Consider the following 16,750-nt stretch of genomic DNA (forward strand, 5'->3'; position numbering starts at 1 on the left):
TCTGCTACACTCTGTATCGGTGATACGATTTGACATACTGGTTCTACGGCTGGATTGCCGTTACCGATGTCGGTAGAGACCCATTCTACTAGGAAGATGGGTTCTCCTGGGCCGTCTGCCCGAGGAGTTTCGGCGGTTCAACTTTGCCGAGCAGTTACTTGGTCGGGTTCAAACACTTTTGCTAAGTCATACATGTTTGATACCCTGGCTGAGGAGGACCTCATGTTTGCTCAATCGGTGCTGCAGAGTCGTCCGCACTCTCCCGCCCGGTCTGGAGCTTTGGTATAAACCCCATGGTCCTTACGGAGTCCCCAGCATCCTCTAGGACATATGAGAAAAAAGGATTTTAATACCTACCGGTAAATCCTTTTCTCTTAGTCCGTAGAGGATGCTGGGCACCCATCCCAGTGCATACTGTATATGCAGCTTTTGGTTATGGTTACACTCTGGTAGTGTTTCTTTTAGTCAGGCTGTTGCTGACGTTGTTCATGCCATGGCGTGCGGTATCTTCTTAGTGGTTGGGTTGACACACAAGTTGTGTTACATATTTTCTCAGCATATGGCGGTGTATTTTTCATGCCGTTGGCTGGTGTTCTATTGAATACCACGTTCTGCGGCATATTTGAGGTGTGAGCTGGTATGACACTCACCGTGTTTAAACAATAAATTATTTCCTCGAAATGTCCGTCTCCCTGGGCACAGTTTTCTAACTGGAGTCTGGAGGAGGGGCATAGAGGGAGGGGCCAGTCCACACCCATTCAAAGTGTTATAGTGTGCCCATGTCTCCTGCAGATCCCGTCTATACCCCATGGTCCTTATGGAGTCCCCAGCATCCTCTACGGACTAAGAGAAAAGGATTTACCGGTAGGTATTAAAATCCTATTTTTTCATATACTTTATCCAGTCAAACCTCTGGCACAAACGTTAGTATGACAGGAAAGGCTCTGCCTCACCCCACCGCAAGTCACTGCGTCAAACCCCCCCCCCCCCCCCCCCTCAGTGCTGTGAGACAATAATGCAAACCAATACACCATTCATACTTAGTACTACTTAATAGCATCACCACAAGGAGTGATTCCTGTGTTTTAGTACATTATTCTGAATTTTGCTTAATAGTGTACTAAGGGATCTATTTACCAAGCCTTAGAGAAAGATAAAATGGACGGGGACAAAAGTCCCGGTCAATCTGCTGCTACCTGACATGTTACAGGCTGCATGTGAAAAGTGACAGGAGCTGACTGGCTTCTACATATTCTCCATCCACTTTATTTCTCTCAAATGCAGTACATAGGCCCTCATTCCGAGTTGTTCGCTCGGTATTTTTCATCGCATCGCAGTGAAAATCCGCTTAGTACGCATGCGCAATGTTCGCACTGCGACTGCGCCAAGTAACTTTACTATGAAGAAAGTAATTTTACTCACGGCTTTTTCTTCGCTCCGGCGATCGTAATGTGATTGACAGGAAATGGGTGTTACTGGGCGGAAACACGGCGTTTCAGGGGCGTGTGGCTGAAAACGCTACCGTTTCCGGAAAAAACGCAGGAGTGGCCGGGGAAACGGTGGGAGTGCCTGGGCGAACGCTGGGTGTGTTTGTGACGTCAACCAGGAACGACAAGCACTGAACTGATCGCACAGGCAGAGTAAGTCTGGAGCTACTCTGAAACTGCTAAGTAGTTAGTAATCGCAATATTGCGCATACATCGGTCGCAATTTTAAGAAGCTAAGATTCACTCCCAGTAGGCGGCGGCTTAGCGTGTGTAACTCTGCTAAATTCGCCTTGCGAACGATCAACTCGGAATGAGGGCCTTACACTCTTAAGTCACTAAAAGTTAAACTCTATTTAGGTTTTGGGTTTTTTTGTTGCAAAGGAAATGGTATAAAGTAGCAGATTAAGCATAATGATACAGAGCGCATCACACATAAATTACCTCTGTCTTTAGGACAAAAATCTGTTGACATACAGTATTAACTTGGTGCTATCTGTTTTGTGCCCCTTTCTAGGGTCCTAACATTTCTTTATGCAATCCAAATACATGTACTGCTGGACACATATCACTCTCCGTTACATACAGAGAGAAACAAGACCATGCTTTCCCTGGGACTGCCTTTCTTCTCTCTGGAGCCATTGGCATTGGCACTCAGAGTGACTGTTCAAGATATAGTGGGCTCTTCAGAGATGCCTGCAGTTGACCAAAAATCGTAAACAGGGAATTTTCAGTCAACTGCCCATGCGCTGCGGCGTGTAAAAGTGGCGTTAGCTTTAGAATGCTTTGAATAAACTAAGGAAATCCAACAATTAAGCAGCCCACATAGGTTTCTATGCGGCTGCTGTTGTTGTTGTTGGACATGGAGGGATTGTGGAAAATATTAAGAGATAGCTGCTGCAGCCCCTCCTTACATCTTGGGGAATCCTCAGGGTCAGATAAAGGGGCATATGAGCCTGGGGCTGAAAATGTTCACAGGTGTATACTGAGAAGGGGAGGAGAAATGGCCAGTGCATTTTTGGTGTCCCCAGTGCCATGTAGGTGCATACACCCCCTAATCATTAAGTCCCAATGTCTACTTACGTACATAAAAATGAAAAAATTGCATCATTTTGTGAGAAAACTAGAAATCAGATTATAATACTAATGATTTATGACTGTGTAGCCAGCTAGTCATTATCATGCTGCCATGATGATGGGCCTATTTTTATATACAGGCCCTGTGTTGTATCACCATCTGCCTCAATGTTAATCTGGTTCTGTAATACTTGTGGGAATACCCTGAAAACACCCATTTTATCCTACAATTGTTTGGTAAACAAAACAATGCCACTAATACCCCTTTTACACTCGCACTCCCGGGTCACTCCCGGGATGTGTCCCAGGATGCCTTCCCCTGACTGACCCCTTTCACACTGCACTAAGACCTGGGATCGACACGGGACAGCCCCATTTACACTGATCCCGGGATATCCCTGCAAATGCATATGCATGTCATTAGAAATGGCCTTTTCTGCCTCACATAGATGAGGTCACACTAGTCAACAAAGGGAGGGGTGGTGCCTGCTCACACCATTGCTGCAGTCATGGCCGACGGAGTACCAGTGTGTATGCCTGAGCTCATGATTCTTTCTGCTTTGCAGATGTTTCATACAGCCACTGACAGCATGATGCAGCTTGTCACACTGTGCAGTATACTGCACATATATTTTATGAGGAGGGCGCAATTTATGCTGGATAGGGCTGCTAGTCGCCGCCAATATTTGTGCAGGAGGAGAGCCCTCATATCATCCAGGATGAGTACCATCCTGAGCGTGAGTATGGGCCCTAACCGCTCATTTTGGTCCAGAGATCGCCGGCACAGAGAAGCCTTTATGAGGACCGTGGAAGCTTACAAGGATGAGGAGTGGATGGCTAACTTCCGTGTGTCTCGTGCAACCTTTAACTACATCCTGGAATTACTTACACCAGCACTTGACATGCAGACCACCAGGCTTAGGAGACCCATCGAGGCACACAGGAGATTAGCTATTGCATTGTGGTGGTATGCTACCCCAGGAGAGTACCGCTCAGTCTCATGCTTGTTCGGTGTTGCGATCTCCACCTGCTGTGTCATAGTCCACCAGGTGACTAAAGCAATTGTATCTACCTTATACAAGCGCTTCATATCTCTACCACAAGGACAGCGCTTACAGGATACCATCAAAGGATTTGTGAAGCGAGGCTATCGGCAGTGTGGAGGAGCGATTGATGGGACACACATCCCCATTATTACCCCACGTGACAACCATGCTGACTATTTTAATAGGAAGGGCTGGCACTCCATCATATTACAGGCTGTTGTGGACCACAAATATTGGTAAGTGTTTATTTTTGGGGTGGTGGGATGAGTTGCATGTGTGAGTTTTACATTCTAACTTTTTTAAATTTTACTGTTCTTTAGTTTCCTAGATGTGTTTATTGGCTGGCCAGGCCGATCTCATGACTCCCGAGTTCTTGCCAATTCTGACCTGTACAACATCGTAGAGGAGAACCAGGGAGGCTGGCTGTACCCCAAAGAGTGTGCAAAGATTGTGAATGGGGCGGAGATCCCTGTCCACATCATCGGGGATGCTGCATACCCTTTACGCCCCTGGATTATGAAAGGCTACACCCAACAGGTCCAGTTAACCCCAGAGCAACAAACCTATACTCACACCCTGAGTTCAGCAAGGATGGTGGTTGAGAACGCCTTTGGCAGGTTAAAAGGAAGATGGCGTTGTTTGATGAAGCGCAATGATGTGGACCTAAAGAATATGCCTAATGTAGTAGCTGCGTGCTGTATACTGCACAACATCTGTGAACTGAAAAATGAGCTATTCCTTCCTGAGTGGACTGTGCAGGACCCTGAGGTTATAAACCCACATGTGGAAGGTGCTTTGTTTGGGACTGCCTCAAACTCCGCTGCAGAACAAATACGCCACACTATTACGTCCAACCTTGCAGCACTGGTACAATAGTGTTTAAGAATCAGCACAACATGTTTGGTGAATTACGTTTTTTTTATTTTGTATTCCACCTTTGATCTTTGGTTTCAATATTTATGATTTTCCAAAAAAACCACATTGCCACAAACTTTGTATATATGCAGAAACAATGTAGAAAACACTGAAAACATGGGCCCTCATTCCGAGTTGATCGGTCGCAAGGCGAATTTAGCAGAGTTTCACACGCTAAGCCGCCGCCTACTGGGAGTGTATCTTAGCATCTTAAAATTGCGACCGATGTATTCGCAATATTGCGATCACAAACTACTTAGCAGTTTTAGAGTAGCTCCAGACTTACTCTGCCTGTGCGATCAGTTCAGTGCTTGTCGTTCCTGGTTTGACGTCAGAAACACACCCAGCGTTCGCCCAACCACTCCCCCGTTTCTCCGGCCACTCCTGCGTTTTTTCCGGAAACGGTAGCGTTTTCATCCACACGCCCATAAAACGCCGTGTTTCCGCCCAGTAACACCCATTTCCTGTCAATCACATTACGTTCGCCGGAGCGATGAGAAAGCCGTGAGTAAAAATACTTTCTTCATAGCAAAGATACTTGGCGCAGTCGCAGTGCGAATATTGCGCATGCGCACTAAGCGGAATTTCACTGCGATGCGATGAAAAATACCGAGCGAACGACTCGGAATGAGGGCCATGGTCTACTGTTACGCACAAATGGGAATGTTATGCATAGATTTGCAAACAAGTTTTGATTGGCATAAAAAAAAAAAAAACACTGGTAGGCTTGTAGATACAACACCATAAACCACAGTGTCCCTGCAGTATATTATTACTGTGTAAAAAAATAAATAAAAAGTGCTTTAATGTAGACACTATACAAAACAGAACATAGAAAAAAAATTAAAGAAGGCACAAACAGTTGTGCATAAACAATGACCACACTGTGGTTATTTAACAACAAATAACAACAATAAGAAATTCACTGTGTTTCACGGCAAATTGCGCAATACAGTAAACTCTGTGCTTTGCGCACTAGATGGTGCAGTATTTGGGGCATAGTATGGGCCAGGATTAAATGATGAAAAACCCTGCTCAGGGTATTGTGAGTTGTGGTGTTGGATTGGTGCTCTTGAGGTATTGGTCATACGCTCATAGAACGCCATGTTCATTTGGTGCAATTCCCTGTGGCGGTCATACTGCTCTTTACTCCTGCGTTCCTGCATTGTCATGACTTGGGAAAGAAATGCATCATGCATTTGGCGTTCTGCCTCTAGAAACCTGTGCGGACATTGTAGCGTCCATCTCTCGGAGTTGGTCGACAAGGACATTTGACATGGCTTTAACCACTTGCTCCGCTCTGTTCAGTTTCTTCCTTCTAGGCGGTACGGTGTAAACTGTGAAGAGAAGAAATACAAAATGAGCGTATATAAAAATAGCAGCGTTAGCAAACATGTGTTTGTGGCATTAATCCACCTACACACTAGCTACTCTGAAACATTGAACTATTTATAAAAATGCAAAGCCCCCCTGGGTGGGGGCAGAAATTGCAAAGCGTGCCACCGTGCCAGCAGCGTGCTGAGCGCAGTGATCCTGCAAGGGGCTCATTTGCGCTCGCCACGCTGCTGCCACACTGGCCACTCATACTACACACATAACCGGATGATTAACAATTGTGGATTTGTGCTATGAGTGTTATTTTCTAAACATGTACTTACTGTTTTTCTGTAAAGTTGGGGTGACGGTACTTTGTACAGTCCCACTGTCACTGGTCTGAGCTTCCACGACGTCTTCAATGGTTGCAGTTATGCTGTCGTCGTTTCTGGATGTGTTTATGGACGGCTGGGAGGATGTGTCGCTGTCCTCAGGTGTGTCGTCAATTAACAACGGGGATGACGGACAGACGTCACTGCTTGTCTGTGTCTCTTCTGGAGTGCCTTCTGTAGCAGTGTACTGTGAACTGGAAGACAGACTCACCGGACTGCATATAGCTGTGTTTCCAAAGATATTGGCGCAGATGTCATAGTACTGCCAGTCGATACGGCCAACACCGCTCTTTTTCCTGTTGTTGTCATGCACCTTCAGAAACTGCTTTTTAAGAGTTTTCATTTTGTTTAACACTTGCTGCTGTGTGCGGATGATTCCCCTGGCTTCCAGCATCTTGGAGATGTTTTTATAAATGACTGCATCTTTAACTGTGCCTGTGATCTGCCTCATTATTTCCTCCTCTCCCCTAATGCTCAGCAACTCTCTAACCTCCTGGTCTGTCCAGGTCACCATGCTGCCTTCCTCACACGCATCAAGGACGCTCCCCAGGGCTCTGAAAGATGACATCATCTTTTCTGAGCCCATGAAAGCTCCAATCGGAGGCCTTTTAACAGTTCCGGGTAGTGAATCCCGGGACGGGCCCTTTCACACTACCCAGCTTCCCGGGACGGTCCCGGGACCAACCCTGGTCGAGACCAGGGTTGAAATCCCGGGATGCTCGACCCGGGAAATTGTCCCTGTACCCTTCCACAAAGACAAAAATCCCGCGATGATGCGCGTTCACGTGCAATATCCCGGGATTTTCATGCGAGTGTAAAAGGGGTATAACATGAGCAGAACCTTGGCACATAATTTACATGTAACAATAGGGGCTAAATGCTGCAGGTTTTCAATATTGCAGAATTCTGAAGATATTGCAGTTTGTTCTTAATGTGGCAATTGTAGCAAAGGCAAAATCTGGCAGATGTTTCCTTTAATAACATTAATTGATTTTGGAAACTCACAACTCAATGCATTTACCTCTAGATCTATATTTGTATTTTGGGTGCTGGATAGTTAGTTACCAATGTATTTTGCTACACTTCAACAGTTAATTATTGCACTTTATATAATAATAAAAATAATGTACAGTGGTCATACTACATTGGCGAGTGTAGTGTCACAGCAGATGTGCTTGCACTGTATTTTGTACATTGATTTTAAACATTCACAACCTTGTTTTCACATTTTTAGTAAATGACGCAGGGCAGCACGAGCGGTATATTGATTAGCATTACTGCTTCACAATACTGAGGTCATGGGTTCAATTCCCACCATTGCCCTAACTGTGTGGAGTTTGTATATTCTACCCCGTTCGTATAGTTTCCCCACTCCGGGTAATCTGGTTTCCTCCCACAATCCAAAAATATACTGGTAGGTTAACTGGCGCCCAACAAAATTAACCCTAGTGTGCGTGTACATATGGTAGGGAATATAGACTGTAAGCTCCACTGCGGCAGGAACTAATGTGAATGGTCAAATATTCTCTGTAATGTTATAATAATAACAATATACACACTATGGGTTAGATGTAGTATAGGCGTACGGATGATTACCGAGGCGAAGCAGGAAGCCACATCAACAAGATGTATTAACATCTTGTCTGACGAACTGGGGGAGTAAAAACAGAGCTGTCCCTTCTGTGGAGTTAGGGCAACGACACCTGCCGCTGTAAATATCGATAGCTGCAGGTGTCAGAACAGTCAGCGCAACTGACTGTTCTTACATTGCCTTGATATTGGAGTGCTATCTTGTACATAGCAGCGTCGATATAGACACTGAGCACACACCGCCGCAGTCTTACATGTGGGACAAATAACGTGCGCTGATAACACTTCTCCACCCTAACGACGATAAATACATCTATCCCTATATTTTATCATAATACTGTAGATTATTTTGTGATGCCTTAATCCCACTGCACTAAAGGAGGTATTTATAATCTTATAGGAGAAGAAACTTGCTGTACATTATCTGTATCTCTGGGGCAGGCAGTGTTTGCTTGTAGTAACTGAGGCAGAGCAGAGAACACTGAATGGCTCTGTGATGTAATGCTGCACACTGTGACATCATAAGTAGGTCATGTGACCAGTTTAGCAGCTAACCAGCTCAACTGCAAATGTTATTAAATGATGTAACTGCCTTCATTTATTTGAGTCCCACTTACTACCACAAGTAATTCACAATGTAAGAAAAAATTAAATGTGAGGCAGGGTGAGAAACCATAAACATTTATAACCAGACCAAAAAAAAAACCAACATAATTTACAGGTGCTTTGTATTACATAAGGTACAATCAGGGGTGTATCTAGGGGTCCGAGTGCCCCCGGTAAAGTCACATCCGTCCCCCCTCCCTTCACACACACACACACACACACACACACACACACACACACACACATATACATATTTGAAATAAGGAAAGCGTGTCAAAAAAGGAATGTGTCCACACAACAGTACTTCCAATTCAAATTACGCCACACAGTATCACATTACATCGCACAGTAGTGTCCATTACTCACATTACAACACACAGTGGTGTCTCTTATTCACATTACGCCACACAGTCGTACCCCTATAGAAAACACAGTCTATTCAGGGCATATGGGGAATGCAAATAGAAAATGGAAATGTGGACTTGTGCTAATAAATATATTTCTAATTTTATATGGGGAATGCGGTCAAACCACATGTGCCATTAGTATATCTGACCCACACACATATACACTTACATACATAGTCACACACAAAACACATACATATGATATACAGTAGTCACACATGCAGTATATACAACAAATACAGTCACATACCTACATAGTTACATACTTATTTACATACATAGTCACACACTAATACACACATAAATACAGTAGATATTTATACACATACATACATAGTTACACACATACATAAATTCAGTCACAGGCACACATACATACAGACAGACTATATAGTGCCCCCCCCCCCACCCCCCACATTGCAGACAGGGTACACTGTATGTACTTTAGTAGCTCATAGTCCTCTCTCCCTGTCCTCCATGTTGCTGTGCTGCCTGGCAGTGAGTGCCATGTAGCCGCACCCCCGTGTTTTCATTCCGCCCACTGCCATAGCCCAATGCACGGCAGTGTAGTCCAGTGCGTCAACCCAGGGACGTGCGGTGAGCTAAATGGCTCAGGAGGCTCTGGCTAGCCCCAGAGACTGATTTACATGCAATATATGAGCCAAAGGGTACATCTGGGCATTATACACAGGTGCACCAGTATGAACTCCTGGAAATTTGTTGCGTTTTGATCAGAGATGTGCACTGTCTCACCTGCCATAGACTTTTTACTCCAGAGCTTTGGCTATAAAAATGATTAGAATAATACAAAGAAGATATTTAAAACAAATTATTTGTATTTCTCATACGTCCTAGAGGATGCTGGGGACTCCGTAAGGACCATGGGGTATAGACGGGATCCGCAGGAGACATGGGCACACTATAAGACTTTGAATGGGTGTGAACTGGCTCCTCCCTCTATGCGCCTCCTCCAGACTCTAGGTTTTTTATTTTCAGAGAGACCTGCTGGCTACAGGCTCTCTGCTTCGTGGGACTGAGGGGAGAGAAGTCAGACCTACTTCTGTGAGTTAAAGGCTCTGCTTCTTAGGCTACTGGACACCATTAGCTCCAGAGGGTTTGATCACTTTGTGCGCCTAGCTGCTTGTTCCCGGAGCCGCGCCGTCAACCCCCTCACAGAAGCCAGAAGAAAGAAGCCGGGTGAGTATTGGAAGAAAAGAAGACTTCAGTGATGGCAGAAGACTTCAAGTCTCGGAGGTACCGCGCAGCGGTTGCGCTGCACGCCCTAGTTCCCACTCACAAGCGGCACTACAAGGGTGCAGGGCGCAGGGGGCGCCCTGGGCAGCAATATACCTCTTCCTAACACTGGCAAAAGATGTATACAGTGCATAGGCATGAAAAATATTAGCGGGACTGAAGCGCGCAGAGAGGGGGCGGGGCTTATCCCTCACAACTCGTTACAGCGCCATTTTCTCCTCATGTCCCCGCCAAAAGCACTGTTAGGCAGCTAACAGTGAAAAACGATGGGGGGCACGGTGATTTTAGTGTAAAATAGCAAAATATAGCACTATGGGGGTCATTCCGAGTTGTTCGCCCGCAAGCAGATTTTAGCAGCATTGCACACGCTAGGCCACCGCCCTCTGGGAGTGTATCTTAGCTTAGCAGAATTGCGAACGAAAGATTAGCAGAATTGCGAATAGAAATTTCTTAGCAGTTTCTGAGTAGCTCGAGACTTACTCCTACACTGCGATCAGCTCAGCCCGTTTCATTCCTGGTTTGACGTCACAAACACGCCCTGCGTTCGGCCAGCCACTCCCCCGTTTCTCCAGACACTCCCGCGTTTTATCCTGGCACGCCTGCGTTTTTCCGCACACTCCCAGAAAACGGTCAGTTTCCGCACAGAAACACCCACTTCCTGTCAATCACACTCCGATCACTTCAACGATGGAAATTCTTCGTTCGGACGTGAGTAAATCTACTAAGTTTTGGGCTAAAATAATTAGCGCATGCGCACTGCGTACCATGCGCATGCGCATTTTTGCCTTAATCGCTCCGTTGCGAAAATCGGGAACGAGCGAACAACTCGGGCTGACCCCCTATATACTATAATATGCGTGTTAGTTAATGAGTTGTAATTGTGTTCTGTGTTTTCCCTGTCAGATATACCCATTATAGCTTCATAGTACACATGTGTCAACATGTGTGAGTGCTCTGCCACAAAATGGCTATGGGAATCCCTCTGTTGGCATTGCCGACTCCTGATGGTACTTGGGTCAGTAGATCAAGTGTCAGCAGGTCGGTAGTTGTATGCTTTTTCAAAAGTAAACACTGTATGGGTGACACAGTAGTATGTGGGTGACCTGTCGGCGCCAACTGTTATTACTGGGCGTAAATTAACATGAAGTAAATCACCTATGCCTCTATAGGGTACGGTTCCACAGGCCTGTAGCTCTAGCACAGACGTGGTTTTATTTGTGGGGGAATGATATTAAATTTATGTGTATATACTTCCCTCGAACCCCTTAGGGTCGCAAGAATGTTATTTTTACCTAGTTACTACTCCCTGTTGTCGACGAATACTATGTTTTATGACGACCATAAGGTTTCTTTTTTAGATCCACAACTTGGGCATTCAGTACATGGTCGTACACATTCAGCACACATTAATGTCACTAGGGACCCTACGGCTCTGGACAAAATACTTATATGTATGATATACAGTATATATATAGGATATGTGTGTATATGTGTATTAAAATATGTATATTCATATTACAAGTTCTAATGAATGCTGAAGTAAAGTTATTCCTTCTCATGTAAAGGTCGCTCTGTTGATAAAGCTCTGGGTCAGCCGTGACGAGATGGTCTCAGATCCTCATGAGGAGTGCGAGTGTTTATTCTTGGCCCGCCGCGGACAGATTAAAATGAAAGTCGACCCCTGGTCTGCACGGGGCCCTGTCACAATGGATCGTATACAGGAAGCTAAGTGATATTTTACTTACAGTATATGCTTTGATGATATTTGCATTGCATACGCATGGTGGAGTGCTTGTATTCAGAAATGTTCGATTACCTTGGCATCCGATAGAATTACCCTAGAGAGAGAGGGGACGTTTCTTAGGTTGGGTCTTCTCTATAACATTGCGTCAGGCTGCCGTGAGACTACAAGAGGGATGGGACTCTTGGGTGCACGAACTACTTCCATAGCTCTCTCGGCTGGGAGGGCGTTGTGGATTCACCAAGGGAATGCTGAAGTAGACTCCGAGGGATACTGGAGTGTCTTCCCTATGAAGGTGTAACCGGGGGTTGGGGATGCCTGGGATAGGTTACTCTCGGCAGATACCACTGGTACGTCTACCTTCTTGAGATAGGTTCCCTCACAACGTTTGATGACGCATTCTTTTGTGGGATGCAGTCATTTTAACAGATTGGATACCGTTCGTTTTTTCCCTTTCTTTGCAGATATTGGAAGGTGGAAAGGTAAGAGGTCTGCAGCCTTTTCAACCACATCCTACACATGTCGCTGGGTCTATCTTGCTGGAGCCCATTCCGGTGGGAACTCGTCTGGTGCTCTTCAGTCAGTCCTGGTATGGACTTGGACCAGTGATTTACAAATAGAATCCAAAGGTGGGACATACTGGAGTTCCAGATGATACCCCGCTTGGTTTTTTCAGATAGATCTTACCGTTTCTCCTCTCGAGGGGGAGGAAGTATGCGACGCCATACCAGAGTTGCATCGGGATCAGGACTTTGTCCTGCTGTCCCTGTCGTAAAAAAAAAAAAAAAAAAAGGGGCTTCTACTTAAGAGGTTGACCTACAAAGTGGAATCTCTCAGGCCTGGGATTTCCAACACGTATAATTAGAATTTAAGGGCGGTTTCATCCGCATTAAGCTTACCTGGTTTTGCTATCCAGGATTGTCTTTGCCATTTCACCGAAGTGATGGCAGGATGATGGGTTTCCTTCGATAGTAAGAGCCATTATTGTTATGTACAGTACTGAGACGCTCTCCTGACTACGGCGAGGTCCAGAAACAAGTGGTGCAAATCGTGGTTTCTCTCTGACATTTCTTCAACACAGAGAATCACTGTTGATCCCAATGACGCAGATGTCTGTGGTGGGTATAAGATTAGTTACTGAACTGTTCATAGTTTGTTTTTTCTTGTGGAAGGAGATCTGAGGATCCAGAGTCGGATCAGATTTGCAGTGACAAGCCGTCAATATGTTCCGTTGCTTAAGAAGGTGGTTGCGGCCTACGACACCTTTTCGGTGAGCAGGTCAAATGACAAGGTTTCACGGGACCAGTTGGACATGTGGTCTGGGTCTCACCTGCACATGCCCCGGAAAATAATCCTAAGAACAGGGATATCGCTCCTGTGGTGTCTGCATTCTCTCCTTTTGGAGGGTCGAAGGTTCGCGATCCAGGTTTAGATCCTGGTATCCATACATGCAGGTCTCCAGGAGAGCAGTCTTTCCAAGGGAAGAATTTCCAGGGGAAAAAAGGTCAAGCTGGGAAGCTTGTCGGCAATAGGCATTCTTGAATATTCTAGCTATTTTCAACGAATATCTTCTTCGAGATCTGACCGTTTTAGTTCTGTCGGACGACTTAACGGCAGTGGCGTAAGTAAGCCGCTGGGGTGGAACAATGAGCGGCGACGCAAAAGCAGAATCCGCATAAGGTTGCCGCTGAGCGGAAGGGCAGGAACACGCTATATTAGCAGTCTTCGGTCCAGATGTAGCCGATGGAGAAATAGTTTTCCTCTGCAGCTGCGATCTCCATCCGGGAGAAATGTAGTCATCATCGAGAAGTTTTCACAGAAGTGACAAGTCTTTGAGGAGTGCCTCTATTGGACAGGATAGCGTCTCGCCTCAACGAGAGACCTCAAGGATAGTGGTCCAGGTCAAGGGACACTCAAGCTACTGTATAGCTGTAGCCGCCCTTGTGTCACCTTGGGTGTTTTCAGTCGGTCTATGTGTCCCCTCCACTTTCACTCTTTCCGAAGGTGATACAAATACGAAGAACAAAGGGTTCAGGCGATACTCATTGTTCCGGTCTAGTCAAGGATAGCTTGGTATCCAGATCTTCAAGACTTGATCATGGAAGATCCGTAGCCTTTTTTCTCCTACGTAAGGACCTGTTGCAGCAGGGACCGGCCGTGTATCAAGACTTACCGCGGCTGCAGTTGATGGCTGGGTGTTTGTGCGCCATATCCTAGCCCGAGAGGGTATTTCTGGTGATGTCATTTCCGCTTTGCTTCAAGCTAGGAAGGGAGTAACGGTGAAGCTTTACCTCCATTTTTGGAGGGAGTAGGTGTCTTGGTGTGAATCCTGGAAGGCTCCTACGGAAAAATTTCAGCTGGGCCATTCTCCATTCTTTGCAAGCAGGTGTGGATGCAGGCCTAAAGTTAGGCTCCATTTTTGTACAAAAAAAGAATCGGCCACCTTTCCGGAAGTCCAGATTTTTGTGAAAGGAGTGCTGCACATCCACCCTCTGTTTGTGCCTCCACTGGCAGCGTGGGTCCTTAACGTGGTGTTGCAGTTTCTTATTGTCACAATGGTTGTCACCTTTATGAAAGGTTGTGTTGAAATTTCTCTCTTGGACGGTGGTCATGTTATTGGCCTTGGCGTCCGCAAAGCGGGTGTCGGAAGTGGCTGCTTTGTCTCACAAGAGCCCCTATTTGATCTTCCATGTGGTTAGAGCGAAATTGAGAACTAGGATAATAGTTCTGCCTAAAAAGTGTTTTCTGTGTTTCACAGGACCCTGCCTATTTTATGCCTGTGGTAACTTAAGCATTGGCTGATTCAAAGTCTCTCGAGGTAGTCTGGGCTTTGAATGTTTATGTAGTCTTATTGGGCCGGATTGGGGAAACAGAGGCTCTGTTTGTCCGGTTGGCTCCCTGCACATTTAGGGCGCCTGTTTCTATCCAGTCTGCTACACGCTGTATCAGTGATACGATTTGACATACTGGTTCTACGGCTGGATTGCCGTTACCGATGTCGGTAGAGACCCATTCTACTAGGAAGATGGGTTCTCCTGGGGCGTCTGCCCGAGGAGTTTTGGCGGTTCAACTTTGCCGAGCAGTTACTTGGTCGGGTTCAAACACTTTTGCTAAGTCATACATGTTTGATACCCTGGCTGAGGAGGACCTCATGTTTGCTCAATCGGTGCTGCAGAGTTGTCCGCACTCTCCCGCCCGGTCTGGAGCTTTGGTATAAACCCCATGGTCCTTACGGAGTCCCCAGCATCCTCTAGGACATATGAGAAAATAGGATTTTAATACCTACCGGTAAATCCTTTTCTCTTAGTCCGTAGAGGATGCTGGGCGCCCATCCCAGTGCATACTGTATATGCAGCTTTTGGTTATGGTTACACTCTGGTAGCGTTTCTTTTAGTCAGGCTGTTGCTGACGTTGTTCATGCAATGGCGTGCGGTATCTTCTTAGTGGTTGGGTTGACACACAAGTTGTGTTACATATTTTCTCAGCATATGGCGGTGTATTTTTCGTGCCGTTGGCTGGTGTTCTATTGAATACCACGTTCTGCGGCATATTTGAGGTGTGAACTGGTATGACACTCACCGTGTTTAAACAATAAATTCTTTCCTCGAAATGTCCGTCTCCCTGGGCACAGTTTTCTAACTGGAGTCTGGAGGAGGGGCATAGAGGGAGGAGCCATTTCACACCCATTCAAAGTCTTATAGTGTGCCCAAGTCTCCTGCGGATCCCGTCTATACCCCATGGTCCTTACGGAGTCCCCAGCATCCTCTACGGACTAAGAGAAAAGGATTTACCGGTAGGTCTGAAAATCCTATTTTTTCATATGCTTTATACAGTCAAACCTCTGGCACAAACGTTAGTATGACAGGAAAGGCTCTGCCTCACCTGCCTCACCCCACCGCAAGTCAATGCGTCAACCCCCCCCCCCCCCCCCTCAGTGCTGTGAGACAATAATGCAAACCAATACACCATTCATACTTAGTACTACTTAATAGCGTTACCACAAGGAGTGATTTCTGTGTTTTAGTACTTTTTTTCTGAATTATACTTAATAGTGTACTAAGGGATCTATTTACCAAGCCTTAGAGAAAGATAAAATGGACGGAGACAAAAGTCCCGGCCAATCTGCTCCTACCTGACATGTTACAGGCTGCGGTCTGTAAAGTGACAGGAGCTGACTGGCTTCTACATTTTCTCCATCCACTTTATTTCTCTCAAAGGCAGTACATACACTCTTAAGTCACTAAAAGTAAAACTCTATTTAGGTTTTGGGTTTTTTTGTTGCAAAGGAAATGGTATAAAGTAGCAGATTAAGCATAATGATACAGAGCGCATCACACATAAATTACCTCTGTCTTTAGGACAAAAATCTGTTGACATACAGTATTAACTTGGTGCTATCTGTTTTGTGCCCCTTTCTAGGGTCCTAACATTTCTTTATGCAATCCAAATACATGTACTGCTGGACACTTATCACTCTCCGTTACATACAGAGAGAAACAAGACCATGCTTTCCCTGGGTCTGCCTTTCTTCTCTCTGGAGCCATTGGCACTGGCACTCAGAGTGACTGTTCAAGATATAGGGGGCTCTTCAGAGATGCCTGCAGTTGACCAAAAATCGTAAACAGGGAATTTTCAGTCAACTGCCCATGCGCTGCGGCGTGTAAAAGTGGCGTTAGCTTTAGAATGCTTTGAATAAACTAAGGAAATCCAACAATTAAGCAGCCCACATAGGTTTCTATGCGGCTGCTGTTGTTGTTGTTGGACATGGAGGGATTGTGGAAAATATTAAGAGATAGCTGCTGCAGCCCCTCCTTACATCTTGGGGAATCCTCAGGGTCAGATAAAGGGGCATATGAGCCTGGGGCTGAAAATGTTCACAGGTGTATACTGAGAAGGGGAGGAGATATGGCCAGTGCATTTTTGG

General features: G+C 45.7%; 1 protein-coding gene across 1 annotated transcript; it reads right to left on the reverse strand.

Annotated features, from left to right (window-relative positions):
• Positions 1–5,327: 5,327 nt before the first annotated feature.
• Positions 5,328–7,036, reverse strand: LOC134947534 (uncharacterized). The gene is made up of 2 exons (XM_063935581.1): positions 6,181–7,036; positions 5,328–5,859 (listed from the first exon to the last, which is right to left on the reverse strand). The coding sequence occupies exons 1-2, from the start codon at positions 6,812–6,814 to the stop codon at positions 5,714–5,716; spliced, it is 780 nt and encodes a 259-aa protein (XP_063791651.1). The 5' UTR covers positions 6,815–7,036; the 3' UTR covers positions 5,328–5,713.
• Between the last annotated feature and the right edge of the window lie 9,714 nt (positions 7,037–16,750).

This window comes from Pseudophryne corroboree, chromosome 8 (genome assembly GCF_028390025.1).
Source record: "Pseudophryne corroboree isolate aPseCor3 chromosome 8, aPseCor3.hap2, whole genome shotgun sequence".
Taxonomy (NCBI): domain Eukaryota; kingdom Metazoa; phylum Chordata; class Amphibia; order Anura; family Myobatrachidae; genus Pseudophryne; species Pseudophryne corroboree.